At 27.8% G+C, this 20,196-nt stretch overlaps 1 protein-coding gene across 5 annotated transcripts in view; it reads left to right on the top strand.

Moving 5' to 3' along the window:
* LOC114128545 (uncharacterized) overlaps window positions 1-20,196 on the top strand; it is a 118,970-nt gene that overhangs the window by 49,306 nt on the left and 49,468 nt on the right. For 3 of the 5 annotated variants that reach the window (XM_027993075.2, XM_027993074.2, XM_027993078.2), the window contains one exon: window positions 14,248-14,310. In XM_027993075.2, the coding sequence (XP_027848876.1) occupies window positions 14,248-14,310 (63 nt within the window). Of the gene's footprint in view, window positions 1-2,630; window positions 2,677-13,981; window positions 14,034-14,247; window positions 14,311-20,196 lie in introns of those variants that run through there. The other 2 variants (XM_050197821.1, XM_027993076.2) reach the window with 2 other exon arrangements.

The raw sequence follows: 20,196 nt of genomic DNA, 5'->3' as shown, positions 1-20,196 counted from the left end.
GGTTCTATTTCATATTTTATATTATATTAATGTAATAAGATTATGAAGATCCCTTAAAAGTAATTCTGGTTTCACGCCTATGTATACTGTATATTTATACCTACGATTGTCACACGTCGATCACTTGCTTTTCTTTCCGGTGCATGGTATAAAAGTGACGTTGTTTGTAGTGGTTTCGGTGGGGAGGGTTTTTCTCCGTTAGGTATCTACAGGTTTGCAACCGACAATAATAATATATACCCGTTTGTGCATATCGACTTGAAAATATCCAGGTGGGGATGAATGGACAAACCCGGAAAACAACTATCCCCCTCGAATTTCCGGCAACGATATATTTATTTATATACAATAGTGTTATTGTAATAAATTTTGCATTCGACCGCCACTGACGTCACCGCCTGCAGTATCGCTTTCGCTAAACCAGAATTTTTCGATCACACAGCTATATATTCTTCTTTGATTTACTTCTGAGATTTGCTATTGAATATTATAATATTAAGTTTTACTGTTGCGAGTCCTTGAAAAATATTAATCAAATAAATTCATCTTATGCGTCCGTATCGCATTGCATCAGTTGGCACAAACGAGTCACTATTATTGTTAGTTATATTTATTATTTTTCTCCATCTCTACCCCGTGACCAATGTGCGCAATCGAGTGTATCAGTAAATAACTAATACGTTTAAAAGAATCGAAAACATATAAAATCATAGACCATCTAGTGTTTACAATTAAGATTTAAAGTATTGTGTTTATTTTCTTAGTATTTACATCAAATGTATTATATTTATGGAAGATTTATACATATGTACTTACACAATAAATCGCTGTATTATTTCTATCTAAATTGGGATTATAGAAGTATTGACGTATGGGGCTTACAACAAAAGTTTCGAAGTAAAAGCTTTTATACACAATAACTCTCCTGATACATATTATATATATATATATATATATATGGGACATTTACTATCAATATTTACTTTAGGGTTTGCGTGTTCAGAAAATGTTTAATCCAGTTCTATGTAAACCATGAGTTCATCATTATTTTACATATAGGGTTGTTTTAATGTGATCAACAAATGTTATGATTGTTAAAAGTAATAGAAATAAATAAATCCGATAGGTAATTAGTCTAAAATATTATTTTTAAATATAGTGTTATAATGTAATTATTATTAATTATAGCCTATAGGTTAATACAGTTTTTTTTTTTTGTAATAACTAAGCTGCTTATTAATCATGTAAATCAATACTTAGTGAGATTAACAAGATATCTATTGAACACTAGCATATTGATGTGAATTTTATTATATTTCTAACATATTATGCAAAGTTGTAAAATACACAAGTTAAAAAAAACACGTGGGTTTGAATGCGTTAATGTGAAACGCATAATATTACGATATACGTCTACTTGAGTATATTTACTTAGTAGGTTTAAATAACCTTGAATTTTGAAGAAAATATAATATTTAAAATTAATAACTATATTTCAATGAATTTGTTCAGTATACGCCGCATATTATTCAAATTTTCAAAAGCTTAATTTACTTTTCAAACACATTGAAATTGAATTTCTACAAATTCGTTAGTGATTATAGCTTAGAAGGGTTCATACGCAAACATTGTACTCTATTATTGTCTATTGAAGTATTAATTTGTTCCACTTAAGCCATATTGTCATTGAAAACTAATCAGTAATCACATTGGTTAGGTCAATAGATATATTTCCTAGAAATCAAAACCTAAAATTGATCCTTCTCATTTATTATTCATTGTATATATTATTCAATTTCAAAGAGTTCATAGAATTTCTCTATCACATGTTTTTTAAACTTCTTTAATGATCTATACCATCGATCACCGTTACTGCCTCTCCAGATTATATGAACGTTTAGTATAATTTGTGTCTAATCATTTTTAAATAAAACAAATATAATAAAAATAAATGATAATTTAATTTAAATTAATGTATAGTATGATTTTTATAACATAAAATAATATATTATTAAGATTTCATACTACATCCTTATAATATAATATTTTATTTTAGAAACGTGCAATAGATAATACATTCCTTATACATGCGTATAATATATTGATTGATTAACCTTAGGTACGTGAAAAAAATTATTTTTTGTTTAATTATTAGTAAAATATATTATATTCTCTTAAATATCTTCCACAAATAGCCATTTCATTTCAATCATAACAAATATTATACAAGTAATTTTAATTATTTTTATAGTATACTATAGCACTTAAAATATTGAATAATCTTGAAAATATTTTGAGATTTAAGAACATCATATTAGATATTTATTTAGACAACTTATTACTTCCGAAGGTTTCTAGCCGCGTTTTTATTAAGGATAAACAAAGGACGGTCAATCCCCGAGGCTCGCACTATGTTCAACGGACTCATTGTTTTCGATCTTACATTATTTTTTTTTCCGGAGTCACTGATGGTTGGTTTAATCATACGGTAAAAAACACACTGCATATACGGGGCAATATTATTCATGATCATTTTTAACATCGCGTTCAATCAAGAGTCGCCTACGCGACTACGCAACAAACTCGCGAATATACGCATCAGACACAACTATATTATATCAGTAGTGAATCGAAAGTCCGAAACCATGGATCCCATCACTAGGTTCAAGAGGGAAGGTAAGCTTATATAATATTTTGAGTGTTAAAATATCGTTTATGGCTTTTTTTTTAATGTTTTTATTTTTGATGTGTGACTCGTTTAGTCTAAAATGTCATAATAATAACTTGATTATATAATGTTTTATTAAAATTTTAATTAAAATTATTTGAATAAAAAACATACTATATTTATAGTATATTTTGACATTATGGCGTCTATAGACATGCATGCGTATAGTTATTATAGGTTAATAAAGATTTTAGGAAAAACAATTTTTTTTGTAATATGTTAGTGTCACTATATGTGTGTATAATATATTGATAGGTACCTAATTTATTACTAATTAGCGATATAATATAGATGGAAAGATGTGTATTATATGACGAGATTCTTAAACTATTCCTCCGATTATTATAAAACATTAAGATAAATAAAAGTTCAATATACTCATTATCGTGTATCGTGTAGGTATGTACCTATATCTATATATCATGATATACATTTAATACTCCATCATATTCTTAATTTAACGTTACTCGAATTAATTGGCACGATCAAAGTAAAATAATGTATTTTAGATCAAAATCTTAATAATAGATCACGTTTTTTGACCGTTTACTATACGAAGAACGACGACATTAAAAAACAAAAAGGTATATATTTTATTCTTGAAAATATACCTATACCCATTTACTCGTGGCAGCATTTAGTCTTTTGATATTTAAGATGAACAATAGAAAAATTTATTTTTAAAATAACGATAAAGATCGGTGATACTTACTTAAGTTATTATATATTAGTATTAAGTATTTTAAACAATAATACGTATAAGTACCTTATGCAGCAATGGCACGTAAACAACGTTATTTTTTATTGAAGCTGTTAAATAAAAAAACATCAACTAATTAAATCGTCGCATATTTCTTCATAACTGTAATCGAGATTTGTATAATATTGACTTTGTAGTTTGTATGCATTTGATTTGAAAATGATTTGAAAATAAGACGTAGTATGTTTAGTGTTTATACATGAAACCTGTTGTAAAGTACTTTATGTTTTGCTTTAACGCTTTAAGGTGTGGGTTTTAAATATATTTGACTTGTGTCACAATGGTTGACATCTGCTCTTTGCAATTGAAATGATGGCGAGTCATTTTTCAATAGTGTGAAATGTACATGTGATGATTTAACAGTATTTATTTGTATTTTCTATCTAAACGTTTAATGTTTATCTTACGGTAGTATATGTATGACCTACGAGAGAAAATGTAGTGTTTCTGTTTATACATGGCCTTTGAATTTAAGCATGGACAAATTTAGATTATCTCCAAACAGATTTGTTTCTCTGAATTGTTGAAAAATCCTTATAAAATTTATCAACTGATCATTTTCGTTCACATAATATATTCAAGTTAACCAGATCGTGTTGAATAATTTATAGAGTGAGATAGAATATTGCCTGAGTATTATATTGAATCAACTAAATTCCAAATATCTTGCAAGTTGTTTTTTATGACATCAAAATTAATTAATAAAATCAGACGAAGATAAAAAATTATATGTTATGTTTTTAAAAATGTCTTGTAAGTTGTAACGTACTCTTTAGAGTTTTATCTAATAATTATTCCAATTAAACATATAATATTAAATGTATCCAATACTATTTAGACTTAAAAAAATCTTTAATAGTTATTACAAGAAAATACGATTATACTAATAAAATAATTAGACATAATAAATATTATAATTAGTTTTAATCTAAATTTTTTAAGTCAAGTAATCGACTTATTTATTCTAAACGTGTTTTTAAGTTAGCTATCGTATGATATACCTAAGCATAACATAGTCTATTATTGTAGAGTTGTTAATATTAATTCCCTACCATCAACACGAACAATAATAAGATAGGAAAATAGAAAAAATATGTTATTGTAGGAATATATTTATTATTTTTATTCTTTGAATTAATATAATAATAGTAAAAAAAAATAATAATAAAAAATAACTATACAGGAAATTCCTTCATTAGTAGTTATTACTTAATTTTCTAACTTAATTATTTATATAATCGTTTTCTTATCCGCTTAAATTGTTTCTATTAAAACTCAAATACCTTGAGCTTCAGAAATTTTAAACAATTATTTTGTCGAGCTTGCTTAACTTTCGAAGAATTCCTATTGGTATACTTAAATATCCAGCTGATCGCTGATGTTAACTTATCCTTATTTATATTAGGTAATATAGGTACATCATGATACATCTAACCATTCTAACCTAACCATCTGCGATTTGCGAAAATTGTAAAATACTGCAGTTCGAAACTTGTTTTCATAAGAGTAGTTTATCCAAGACTCAATAATATAATGATAATTGTTTCACTTTGAATCACGCGTTTCTTGATGATTAATAATAATAATTATTATTATTTGTTAATTTATAGTTGTATACGAATATAACTTACTATATTGCATTTTTTTTTTTTTACTTTTAATTACTGACTTTAACGCACAATTAGTGCTTTTCATTAATATAAAAATATAGAAGTTATCATAGTAGTTAAAATCATGGTGCAATTGTTTTTTTTTGTTCGTGTAAACAGTGTTTAACATCACATACGTAATGAACTAACGTATTATCATCGATTTTAGTGAGTATATTTGCATTACACTTGATGGTCGATTACGAAATGTTTCATCGGTGGCTCATCGACTACGTTATAATATAATATATGTATAGTTTATGGTCAGACGTTTTATGAATATTTTCGTTATTTATTTTAACGAACACGTCGATCTATATAGCGGACACGGGTGAAATCAAATTGACGATGTAATATTATAGGTACCCGTCAGTCCGGGAGAGAGCATAATGACATTTTACGTACATATTATAATATTAATATATATTGTAATTTTGTGTAAATTATCGACGTCGTCGAACGAAATTTGTCCTTAATGACTTCGCCTCGCCTTCGTCAATACGCGTCATTGTCGTCGCTATATTATACCATATGAATTAGGAAAACGTCGATTTCCATCAGCGTCTGACTGACAGACAGTCGCGTGCGCGTCGTCTCGCATCTCTGAAATCGCGACGTATTGTAATAACGTATCGTTGACGGGACTCGGGCCGTTTGTGGAATGCGGATCGTCGATCCGTACAACAATATAAAATAACATGACGACGGTGTGCCGCGCATAATATTATATTATTATAATAGCGCTGGGTGCCTATATGTATATTATAATAATAATAATAATATAATATAGGCGACGGAGTAATGAAAAAAATAATAATCATCATCGTCTTCGTCGTCATTAAGTATATATATATGTGTGCTACAATAACAATAACAACAACCATAATAATAATAATAATAACAATAATAATAATAACAATCGTTTATCGCGAGCACACGTGTTAAAGCTCATCGGCCGTCCGTATAGGTATCTACACTATAGCCGCCTATAGGTATATATAATACGTACGATATTATTATTATGTAAAGTCTTATGCAACACACAAACGTACGCACACACTCGCAAATAACACGCATGTTCGACACGTTATTGTTCGTCCTGCGGCCGTCTTCTCCGCGGTTTTTCATCTCGTCGTCGTCGTCGTCGTCGCCGCCGAATAATAATATAATATAATATATATTATTATTATTGTTATTATTTTTTTTTTCGGGTACCCATCGTTATTGTTATCCTCCGGCTCGCGTACCTACCTCTCTTTGTGAAACACCGCCGTGGCCTTGACGACGACTATACGGTTCCTCGGCGGTTTGTGCGAAAAACGTCAATGTTTTTCCTGCAACCTATCGTCACCGTCATAATATTCTATACCCGACTCGTATATGTATACACATAATAACTCTTGAGCAACGTCGTGTTCCGAGCAAATCGTCCTCCGATTTTACGCACGTAATACACACACACACACACACACACACACACACACACACACACACACACACACACAAGTATACGATAGGTACCTCCCGTGCATACGTGTCGTATATATAAAATATATTGTACGTCATATACTTATGTGTGTACAGAGCTATAAGCGCATCTGACGTCTCGCGGAGACGTTTCGCGAAAATAAGTCTCAGGCCGTCTTTGGAATAATTATACGATAATTGCACAACGCCGGCAAACCGCGACCGCGATGTTGACACATGACAATAATTAAACACGCGAGAATGGTCGGTATAATTACAATAATACGATGTGTATTATACATACCGTCCGTCGTATAGTGTATGCGAATATACTCATATGTATGTATGTATAATACGCGAGTAAATGTGCATACGAATATACCTATTACGATGATAACGATGACATATTCTGCAGCAATAATCGTACGTATATACCAACACATATATGTGATAGTCGGGACGTAGGAGCTGCATTGCGCGCTTTATTAATAAAAAAAAAATAATAATAATAAACAAATAAACAATTGCGCTGTTATCTGTGACAGCGACTTGACGGATTTACCGCTTCGAGTCGTTATTTTCGCGGGGAAAAAAAAATCGTGGTTTTAAAATATTTACCCATTTTTCTTTTTTCTTTTTTCTTTTTTTTTTTTTTTTATTACGGTCGTATTTTTTGTTCTTCAAACGCAACGAGATATTATAAGTCATCTCGAGTGTACATATACATAATACATATATTATATATTATACTCTTAGTTCTTACAATATGTATACTCGTGCTATCTGTGTATACACACTACACCGTATAGTATATACCTAGTGTATTATCATATACGTCATGCATAATAAAGTATAATATTATACTCGATTTCATAACGCGGACGACGCGAAACAATCGTCGCGATGAATGTTTTACAAATCCTCACAGTCGCGGCGTACAGTGACGTGCCTTTGAGTATTTTTTCCCGTGGGAGGGAAGGGAGGGCAAAATAAAATTTTTTTTTCTACTGTGCACATGTCTAATATAGAAGTTTGAAAAAAAAATCTATTTATATGCCACTAGCACCTATATAAATATTTTAATGACTATATAGTTAGTAATTACATAGACGTACATAGAAAATTAATATTTGAGCACATAATGTTGTTTAGAAAAAAAATCATGCGTGTTGTAACATGCAACAAATTAGAGTTTAAAACGATAAAGGGAGGCCAAAATTTGTGCTCATATTATATAAAATATAATGAGGACAACTGCAAATACACTGCAACACATCATAATATTATTATAATACTCAGAAGCCGGTTTTCGTCCGGGATTGATTACCTACTCGTTATAAATCATTTGATAAATTTAAAAACAAGCAAAACTTATTATTTTCTACAAGAGTACCATCGTTTTTAATGATAAAATAATAAATAATATATTCAACTAGCTTACAAAAATAAAAAAAACATTAACAGTCTATATAAAATAACCATATATTAGGTATATTAAATACATTCAAAATTTACAGCGATTTAAATTTACTGATATTATCATTTATCGATATTGTAATACAACTTGTAAATAATAATATTATTTAATGTGTTAAAAGTCGTAGAAAAATCATAAAATCGTATATTTATGTATGTATCAATAAGCCTTCATGCGTATATTTCAGTTTTTTAGTCTATTCATTTTTTTATTGACACAATTTTTCAATTGTATGTACATAGGCATTGAACTATTTTACACATAAATAATACATTTATAATTAATTAAATCTTTATTTTTTTGCACTAAAATTTCAGGGACAATTTTTTCTGTATCGACAATTTAAATATTAAATGAGTATCGCTTCTTAGATTATAACACAAGATTTCATTTTAATGTTAAAAATGCCTTGAACAAAGTGCCTATTGGAAACCACTGATCCTCTTAATTATTTGTCGTTATAAATTAATTTAAAACATAAAACTTTTGTTGAATATCGTCGTCATTAAAATATGAAGTGAAAAAATTTAAATCAACATCATACGCGTCTACATGACATTTTATTCCTATTATCAAATTCTCAATTAACCATCTTGTAGACCTATTATAGAGGTGTTTAAAAAATACAATTATCATTAGGTACCTATAGGTAGTTTAAGGAAAATTAATGTTTGTTTTTAATATATAAGATAATGAGTCTATAATAGTATAATATGTAGGCTGAAAATACTCTAATGACATTATAATATACCTATATAGTCTGAAAAAAAACTATAATAAATATTTTATGAATATTTGTAGGCCTATTTAAAAAATACAATGTTTATAAAATATCAAAAATAAAGAATAAAAAATGTTTATGTACCCACGTAAAAACTAAAACATTTAATTAGTTAAAAAAATATTTTTATTTTAATTCATTTTTATAAATTACACGTCTTATAATTACTAGTTTTAAAATCAAATATTCGTTTTCAAAAATTTATTTAATTTTACCCTAAGTTTAACGATCAGCATATTTTCTATATACTATATCTCATAGGGTTGGATTGCTAAACACTGGTACATCGTTAAACCGCTGTTAAACTATTACAAGGACACAGTGCATAACTGCGTAACTTTTGTCTGATAATTAAACAAATTGAAATTAATTAAGCAGTTCTTATATCCCTACTTTTCTTGACTTTCTGATGACAGTTAAAACCACTTCCTTCTTACAATCTTAATAGATCAATTTTGAATTATCGCAGTATTTATTTTATTGATGTTTTACTTTAATTTACTCGCTTGTTATAAATTCAAAAAAATCAAAACAATAGATTTGAATGCATGCCTTCTAATTTAATTAAAAATACTATTATTTGAATAGCACTATAGGGTACTACAATCACCTTGTTGTTTTAAAACAAAAATACCTTCTTCATATTATATTCGATTGCCCTTGCAGAATTATTCACCCACAATTTTAAAATTAAAACAACTAGTAACTGCCATCAGGCACAAAATATAAAAATCCTGTATCTTTATAAGTTATTTCCTGCAAAGATTCAATATTGTTTACGATACTGAAGCTAGTAAATACTAAATATGATTTCAAATTTAAAAGTAATGAATATATTTTTTTAAATAGTTAATCTTTATTTTAAAATGCTTCTAGTTACAATCATATACCAATTTAAAACAAAATCAACTTTAAATAATAAATAATTTTCAAATAAAAATAAAAATAATAATAATACCTATGTAAAAAAATGAACTAGTACTATTAATATTTTATTAGATTAGTAATATATTTGGATTATGTTCCTTTTAAACTCATTATGAGTGAACTTGAAAAATTCAAAATATAGTTGGTGTGATTAATTTTTATGTATGATAAATTACTATGTCAATTTTATTATATAATGTCCAAATAAAATTAATATTAAACACACAAGAATCTCTTCTTTCGATATCGTGGAACGGTGGCTTTTAAATCGTTTGTAGATATACAAAGAGAATTTGACATCTCGTTTGTCCACAAATTACTTCACGGGTTAGTGGACACTCCTGATTTGTTATCATGTCTACTTTATCCAGCCCTTTTTTTTAATTAAGGCAGCAATCTACTATTAATATTAAATTTCACTCAACTAATATTGAGTTCACAAATCCTCTTGATCACGCTATGAGCTGTATTATTAATTTGTCTGATGTTGATTGATTTTTCAATTCTTTACCTTTTATACAAAGACAATTGTATTCTATATTTTTTATATTACTAACATGTTGCAAATTTAAGAAACGTTGAACATTTAAATAAATAAATCATTTTCAGTAACTATTTTTGGTTTTCTCTAAATCCCAAACACTAATTTATTTAAATCAATTGATAATTATTTAGTAAAAAATGTTTAATTAGCTAATATGAAGACATCTTTGTAACACTACAGATAGTTATATAATTAGGTATTAATTTTTTATTTATTTATATATTTTTTTTTTGAATAGTATACTTATTATTTTTATTTTTATCTTTATACGAAAATCAAATTATTATATGTTTTTTTTTATTAGCTTTTTTTAAGAGTCGATATCTTACAAAACAAGGTTATTATAATATATTCTAATTTTGATAGCCATCTTTAATATCACGGAAAATATTTACTTATATGGCTATATAAGTTTAATACCGTACAAATTGATATTTGCTAAAAATATAAGACGAAACTAATAAAATCATTCAATTTTCGAAGTACCAAACTATAAATTTCAATTGTTACGAATATTTAAGAATCTAGTTTTGTAATGTAGCGAGAGCAATTAAACCGCGTTAAGTTGTAGGTATGTCATTAATTTTTCGCGTCCTTGAGAAAAAATTAATATTTTATAAGACGATGTACGCATTATGTATTTGTAAAACTATGTTATACACGTTAAATTAAAACTTCCTGAACAATAAAAATCGTTATCAAAAATCGTCTTCCTTATTATTATGACAATATGTCTATTATAATATAATGATATGTATACATTAATATGACAAGTAATTTATGACATTTCCCGAATTGTAGAATTAAATCTTTATAATAAATGTTGAACATCATGTTTTGTATAGGTATTTTGAAATGTCTAAGTAGTTGGGGTATATCGTATACGACCATCTTTATTTATTCTTAATAATTTTTAATTTCACCACAAATCAGGGACATTTTAATAAATCCTTAACCTAGAGAACTCAATTAATCAATATGACGTCAGTTTTTACAAATTGAAATGATTTGCATTTTTTTATTTCTCCGTCGCAGAATAAAACATATTCACTGCACACAAAAGGAGATCCACCTCGATATACGAGCTTTATTGTAATCTACAAATATAACAATACAAAAAAAAAAACTAATTATATACCATACCAATGGAGTTCGTTGTAAAAAAAAAAATACCTTTTTTAAAAAAAAAATATGTATTTTCATACCAAACGCATTTCAGAACTATTATAATAAGTTAATGTTTGTTGTTGAGAAAAAATTCAGATTAATATCACATCAATGTTAATGTAAAAATTGCATTGACAGCGCATTGTTTAATGCATAGGTACATATATGTATAATAAATGTACAATACATGTATATGTCGTTTGTGTTTAACGAGTAAATGAGTTATTTTAATTTATTTATAACGCATATGATACTTGTAAACATTATATAAAAATTATTATTATAAATTTTATTTTTTTAAAACGATTATTACGAATATTGAAGGTCATATCGTAGGCGTAATTAAAGGAAACTTATTCGTTATAATATATAGGTATATAATGTATAGTGTATTGATACAATACTGACATCGTATACGAATAATAAAACACCATCATAGTTTCAGTGTAATATCATGTAGGTATGTATAATTTACATATAGGACACATAGAATTAAATTAATCCAATGATAAATATAAAAATTAATTGTTAATTAATTGATTGTTTGTATATTTTACGACTTGAATACCCATGTGTGGTGTGTATGATAAACGTAAAAAACATATACCATTAGCATTTCTAGATATCAATTATTAAAATTGAAAAAAATACGTAAAAAAGAATATTAAATTGAAAAATAATAAAGATACAAATATAAATTCTTGTATAATCTCGCAATTTAGCATTATATATTAAACTGAGAATTATTATTAATGATCAACAATTAATGATTCATATTTCATCGTCCTACGATCATACCTACCTATCTTTAACAATATCATTATTTTCCAATAACGAATAAAATTTATATTAAAATAATTATGTTTTGATCATAATGCCAACTGCTTTAAATAATATTTTTTTAATTTTAATATTTTTATTCACACAATTTATAAAATAATATATACCGCAATAAGTGTATGTAAATATATTGATTTGGCTGTGGGTGGATGAAATAGGCAAGAGACCTTCTATTGAAAGCACTTTAGTATTAAATCATATCAAGCAAAATGAAAACTGTTATTGGCAAAGTCTATAAAATACATCATTGTGCTTAGCGTGAAATCTAAATAAGAACAATTAAAAGTTATATTTTATATTAATGGAGTATAAAATTAATTTACTTATATTAGTGCTTAATGGTTAGTATAGTATGAAATTTAAAAAAATTAAACTTTTAAGTACTGGTTAGTGATATATACGATGCGTATCCTATTTTTATTCATTCTCTAGTTTTATATTATCTTCACTCATTAGTTTTTTTTTCAGAAAATCAAAAAATTTAGTAATGATTGTAGAGAATATAAAATATAATTGTTTAATAGCTTAACAATCTTAAACTAAACAACTTAAAAAACAAATGGACATTAAACTCTTACAGACATCCTCCATAATTGATGATTACACAATGCACAATTATAGAAAAGATAAATTTTATAAATGTAGGAAAAAATATTATTCGTAAAATAATTTTAAATAATTACTATATTCTTGTTGCGATAATTTAAACACGTTATATTATATTGTTCATGTAACTTTCTTTAGGCGTAAGTTTATTATGATAAATTTAGTGTTCATAATTATTAATTACTAATTAGTAGGTAACAACTAAATGGTAAATACTAATCACTATAAAAAATATACATATTAGTTCGACGGCCGTTACCTCCATAGTTCATTTAATATTTAAATAACTATCCATATAATAATACATCGCGTTAAGTGTTATCTTTATTATCTTTTACTGATAATATGAAATTATACAAGCACTAAAAGGTGTTAATTATTATTTATTTTATAAATACTAAGATTAATTATTTATTATTATATCACCTCAGCGTGGACGGATACTTTAATATAGTTATCGTAAAGATATAATATGCCTAACAATACATTATTATTTACGCCATTAAACTGTGCTGCATAATATAATACATAATATTATATATTGGGAACTGCGAGGTCGCGCGAAAGGTTATTCTATAATACAGTATATTATACGAATGAACCTTTTAACAATACATTATCCATGTTCCCCGTGCATCATTATGTAAAATGGTCTCAACAAAATGCTTGTTATGAGATACTTGGACAGTTGGACGTCTAATTTTAAATGCTAAATTAGCGTTTAATAAACAAATTAGTATAGCACATCAAAAGCATTAATTGATTGGTGTAATTTACGAAATTAAATATACATACTCGTATGATATCAATGCCAAAAAAACAAAACAATTAACATGTAGGTATGACATAATATTATTATAATAGGTGCCTACATAATATCGTTATTAAATTATCGTTATATTATGCTATACTAATAAGGATGATTGAATTGTCGTATCAGTCGAACGCGCGTATAAGTTTTGTAAATACCATAATAAGTCTATACAGGAGATAGGTATAAAGTGCGTAGCTTATACAAATGAAAATGATATTATTGTACTCAGTATTGTCATGCATTCGTCAACGTCCGCTGTGCCTATACAACGAGGTATAGAAAATTAGAATATAAAACGCTAAACACTTTAACGCCGAACTACATTCGTTGGTATATTAGGTTTTTGCACAATTATTCACCGTACTGCCGAACTTTGACGTAGTTATTACTTATTAGTTATAAGTGTATGTACAATGTTCGACGCGTTATCAACTCAATGTACGGCAAAGTCATCATAAAATAAAATTTTTTCGTTTTTATGTTTCAGTTATGTCCAGTGATGCGAACAGTCTCAACGACATATATCAGGGGTTCATTAACAGCAGCGCAAGTGAGTTCATCTTTATAATATACCTATTATTATTTATCATAATTTTCCGATATCGTATACCCATCCTTATAATATAATATGCGATGTTAACGAATATAATAACTATGTAGCCTATAATAATATTAAATACATTTATAAATATCATCATATAGTAGACAAGTTATATAATATCGCGAGTACAGCTTATACCTTATAATTATTTGTGTATGGCTAACGTTCAATTATTCGCCCGTGTGTGAGTATTATATTCCCTACTACTTATCGGTAATTCTATATATTGAATACTAATACTAGATTCGAGATTCGGTAGGTTAGGTCGTAACTTGTTATAATAGCATTGGTACACACGACACATAATAAAATATTATACACGTTAGGACTTTGGAACGGCGCGATATGATTGCAGTAATAATATATAATGTATGGAGAATATTATAAACACATAAAATCTCGTTCGAAAAAAAATATAAATTGCAAATTCAAACGGTGTCGGTAAATATATAACACAATGTTTGTACAAAGATTTCCCATTCTAGCGACAAAACCGTTCGTGATTCGTGTTCGTACAGCCGCGCATGTCCATTATGATATTTTATACCTGATAATAATTATTATTACTGGTCGCAATTATGAGTTGCGAAAATATGACCGCTAATAATAATAACAATAATTGATACCTACACGCAGAACCACTCGTACTCGGGGTTTTCATTTCGTAATGGATGGTACGGGTGCGTTGTTCGTAATAACATATTATAATTGACTTCTCGTCGGTGGCGTGTATTTTACATAATATTATGTACTGAAATATTGTAGACCGTTATTACAAAAATGAAACCGCGCTGCTCACATTATAAGAATATAATATATTGTACCTATATCGTTACGGCGAACATATACGTTTAGAAAATGAATGTAATTTCTAACAAAGTTTCGCGTACGAATCTAGTCTAGGCGTAGATTATTATTGATAAAGGTAGTGAATATTATTAAGGACGTATCTGCAGCGTTGCAGGACGAAAATACATTAAGGGGCCATCTCACTATGGCTTTTATTTAAGAGGCAAAAATTAGGCAATTTTAATCTCTTCGTCGCTAATCAGAATCTATATTGTGTTATAGAAGAAAATTACTATATTTTGTGTGAGTGGAGTTTACGCGGGTAGGTACCAGTGAATACCACTCTTATAGTAAATATTCTTTGAGTTGAAAAGACCTGTATTTTTGGGTTAAAGAAAATTAAAGTTAGTTTACGTTGTTTGATTTGAATTTTGATAAAAAAAAAAAATTGAATTCAACAGAAAAATGTCTATGAATCATACGAAACACTGAACATTTTTCATTTTTCATTTAAGTACAAATTTTTATGATTTATGATAAAATCCATATTTCAAGTTTTCAATCATAATTCAAAAATAAATTAAACCACATTTCTTCAAAACGTTACATTGTTCCATTTAAGATCTATAGACATTCATCTGTTGATATCCAATTTTTTTTTATTCAGAATTAAAATCCAAAAATGATTTTTTTAAATATTCAATATTTGTTGGTTCTTCGGTTTTGAATCTAGGGCAAAGTCTTTCGGTGCATGTTTTTGGAACCGAGAGCTCCAAAATCTCTTACGGATTACTTCGGTTCAGATAAAATAACGGCTCAAAAAGACCCCTGGTCGTTCGTTGAGTTTCCAGTTCTTTGTTTTGTAAAATGTTATCCGAATGTATATGGACAACTATTTTGAAATCGGTAATGAACATTAATCGTATTTACACGATGACACAACCGTTATGCGTCTAGTGTACAATAACTGATAGCAATAATATTATCATAGGTGATTGGCATATTTTTTGTATTAAGCTTCAACTATGTTAAACGAGCCGTACGGTTAGGCAACACAAACGACATACACACATGCATTTAATTTATTGATATATTCACGGGACTAACAAACACGGTGTAATACACTACTTGAAATATTATAATTTATCTTACTTAATATGTTAACACTTGTCCGATATTCGAGATAGACTATCAAAACGCTTATTTTTCGAGAGTCGAATCGCAATTCTTACCTAAGCTATTTTTGTATATTTTGTTTGAATTTCACTCATCCGATTATTCCACATAATTTTAAATATTAATTTTTGTTGACAATTGAGTGTATATTATGTCGATAGATTTAATATGACAAGTTACAGCGACGTCAATGCGTGACATAAGTGCTTAACTAATTTAGAAATAAACCTCGGTACGCATTTTCCAATAGTAACGATTAGTTTTAAGATTGTACCTAGATGATTATTAATTTTAATATTATTTTTTTAAAAATCAATAAACTTTAGTTGTTAAAAAAAAAAACAATTTCTCAGAGTTTTATTATTTTTAAACGTCACTATAAGAGTACTGTAACCCTCAACTTAGAGGACACGGGGCCAGGTTTCCGGACGGCGGTGCCTAAATACGCCTCTGATCATATTATGCTTCTGCAAAGGTACAGTGCACGGGTAGTACCACGACATAATGGGTATCCGCTAATGTTCGGATCATTTGTGTAATACACACTAATTACCCATACGCCTCATATTATAGGTGTGTGACAAAATAACGACGTTGCGTAATAAAATTTCATAAACGAGTTAAACGACTGCGGGTACACTATGGGTAATAGCTATCTATTATACGTACATATAATGCATATAATATATTATAATATTATAATAAACAAGCTGAAGATCCGCCGAAAACACTGCAATGATTACATAATGTCACACGCCGCGGTCGCGAAGGATAAAGATGGTTAAATGTAAGCCATTAGTGGCTCGCGGGTTGTTTGCCGATATACATCACGACGTACGACGTTAAGCGTAAAAATTCATTAAAAAGCAATAATATAATATTATTTTTATCTTTCGTTTGCACGACAACACACGCGTAATTTTTAACACCTTTTTTTTCCTTTGTTTCCAACCAAAGAAAATATACACGCGGACGACATCGGTATCGTCACTATTATTAAATAGGTATACTGCATCGATGTGTAGATATATTAAAAGACATTTCATTTATTCGGCGACATAGATACGTCATGTACCTTGATTATTGAAAACTTCCAACGAGCAACGATCTTCCTCGCTGAATATAATAAAAGGCTATAATAGGTATATGACACAAGCTAAGGATGTGACGTTGTCCTGTTATAGTAATAAATTATTATTATCATTTATCATTTATCAGACTGTTAAACCACGGCTGAGAAAATGAATCTATAGGATTAAAAATCATAGGTGACTTAAGAAACTTTACTGTTAAATTACAAAGTAAGACTAACTATATTTCTAAACATTATTAAATGACAAGTTTTTTACCGTACTTCACTCTTAACTTGTTAAAAAAAAAATTTTTTACTTATGATTTTGTATCAATAAAAGTATAGTAACTGATTCCTATTAAAAACTTAAATATTAGTTTTTAATTGGATTTATCTTTTATTCTAAACCATAGATGTACTACAAATTAATATATATATTTTATAAATGTAAAATACTTTTAGCGGAATTTTGAAAATGAATATTCATAATTTTTCAACCAATATTAAAGACTTTAAAATTATTATTACAAATTTTTCAAACAAATAATATTTGTTTCTATTTATTTATCCATACATAGAAAGAGATATTTTCCATAGTTTAATAAAGGTCCGGTTTTGCTCGCCAGAAGGCATTAAGTAGAAGTTTTTTATCTTTTATTTATGGGCATGTTATTGATTATCCTCAAACACTAAACAACCTAACCTAGGTTTTCATAACACCGTATAACTAGATCGATCTGACGCGCTCAGCACTTTTATGATAACCAAAGACTAGTGTACACATTAAATGGCAGAATATTATATGAACACGTACATAATATGTACATGAAGTCCATTTACACAGCACTGACGTTCGTCGTAAAACAACACAATATTTATAATTAACAATATATTATTAACCTCAATGGGTCGATGTTTCAGTAAAAAATTCGCTCTCGTTCGAATCAATTATGGATTATTCCCAGTAGAAAGCAAAAATGTATGTACCTATACTCAAAAATAGCCAATCTCTATACCAGCACATCATTATACTTTTATGATATGCACGTGTTTCTCCGTGAAATAACCACATCACAAATCACATATCTAAAAGCCAATTTCCCTTTGCCATGTGATCGAGTTTCAGTCGTTTCTCACAGAATACTTCATAAATCAAATCAATCCTTTGACCTTTATGAAAACGCACAAGCTATAATATATTTTTTCAGCTATAGTAAAAAACCATACAGTACAAATTTGTATGCATACTTTTCAGTTTTCATAATATCATTATATTACATCACGTATACCTAACCTATTAATAAAAACAAAACGAAATTATGATATTTTGGCATTATCTCTTTAACCAAATACACACATAAAAATTACGAAAATTAACAAATTCATTTTCCATTACCTATATATTTATAAAAAAATGTTGAACTTATAATTATGATTTAAAAATTTAACATTTTCTACCTACACGTCTTTATATAAAAGAAAATTCTATCGTTAATAAGTTAAAATTTGGATGAAATTACTTTTCTTTAATGATAAATAAGTAATAACGATGTTAATTATTTTTTATAATTTAAAAACTTTCGCAAGGTCCACCCTATATCTACGGATTATGGAAACTCATGTATCTAAAAAATAATTATATTGTAATAATAAAAAAAAATTTAGAAGATTGAATTTAAATCTCTGTCAGTATGTGCATATTTAATAATGCAATTCAAATTCAATAATTTAAACAAAACATTATTGTGATTTGTGACGCACTGCTACATTGTAATATTAAATATACTATTTCGGCGACGACGTTTCGTTGAATCTGCTCCGATTGAAACACAAAAAATAAGATTATTATTTTTAGAATTATTTTTTTTTTTTTATTCTTCCAAAACGTCTGACGGTCAGAACAGATATGTTAATTACCAGTATAACACCCATGACATTTATAAGTTAAAACTTCCGTAACTGAAAAGTGTCACACACACTTAACATTTAGACGCCTCGCTACATAATTTGCGTAGTCGTATATAACAGAAACTATACAGAACGTTTCTAAATCGAAAATTTCGAATTTTAATTAAACATAATAACAATTTATACGCTATACAATCATCGAAACACTCACAATAATGGGTAATTTAACTTAATACGAATACGGAATTAGTCACGCACAACCATGATACGCGTGTAAGCGTATTACAATTTACAGCTCGCGTTAAACAAAGAAAATTATTGTGTCTAATGAATGCTACTTTTTTTTAGTGTATATGACGCGCAATTTAAAGTATTTATACTAAACTTAACATAGAGTAATAATTAAATGTATAATACAGTTTACAATAGTCATTTAATTAACAACAATAATATATTACTTATATATAGTTGCATAAGTTAATAAATTGTTGATTATAATACATATTATTCGTTTAAAATATTTGTCCGTGTACAAAGAAAATTTAAAAAAAATGTATTTGATAATATTTACGTATATACCTACGCTTCACGAGGTACTCAAATGCCTGTTATACAGCACTGATATATAATATTACCTATGTTATACTGAAGTTCAGCGTGTACCTATATATATTTTATAGACATAAGTATATGCATGGTAATGATCTAACATTAATAACTAGGTTAAAGAAAGACCGATTATATATAAGGCGAATGTAAACAGGGGAGAGGTAGTACGGCGGTCACATCAATTGAAGCAATTTCAATAAAGTGCTTTTATTAATATTTATTCGTTATTTCGTGTATACAGCTGAACTCATCGGCGTATGCGAGAGTACAAAAACCAATTG

The sequence above is a fragment of the Aphis gossypii genome, chromosome 1 (assembly GCF_020184175.1).
Source record: "Aphis gossypii isolate Hap1 chromosome 1, ASM2018417v2, whole genome shotgun sequence".
Classification (NCBI taxonomy): Eukaryota; Metazoa; Arthropoda; class Insecta; order Hemiptera; family Aphididae; genus Aphis; species Aphis gossypii.
Note: the sequence above shows the minus strand (reverse complement) of the source record. Positions and strands in the feature narration are given on the sequence as shown.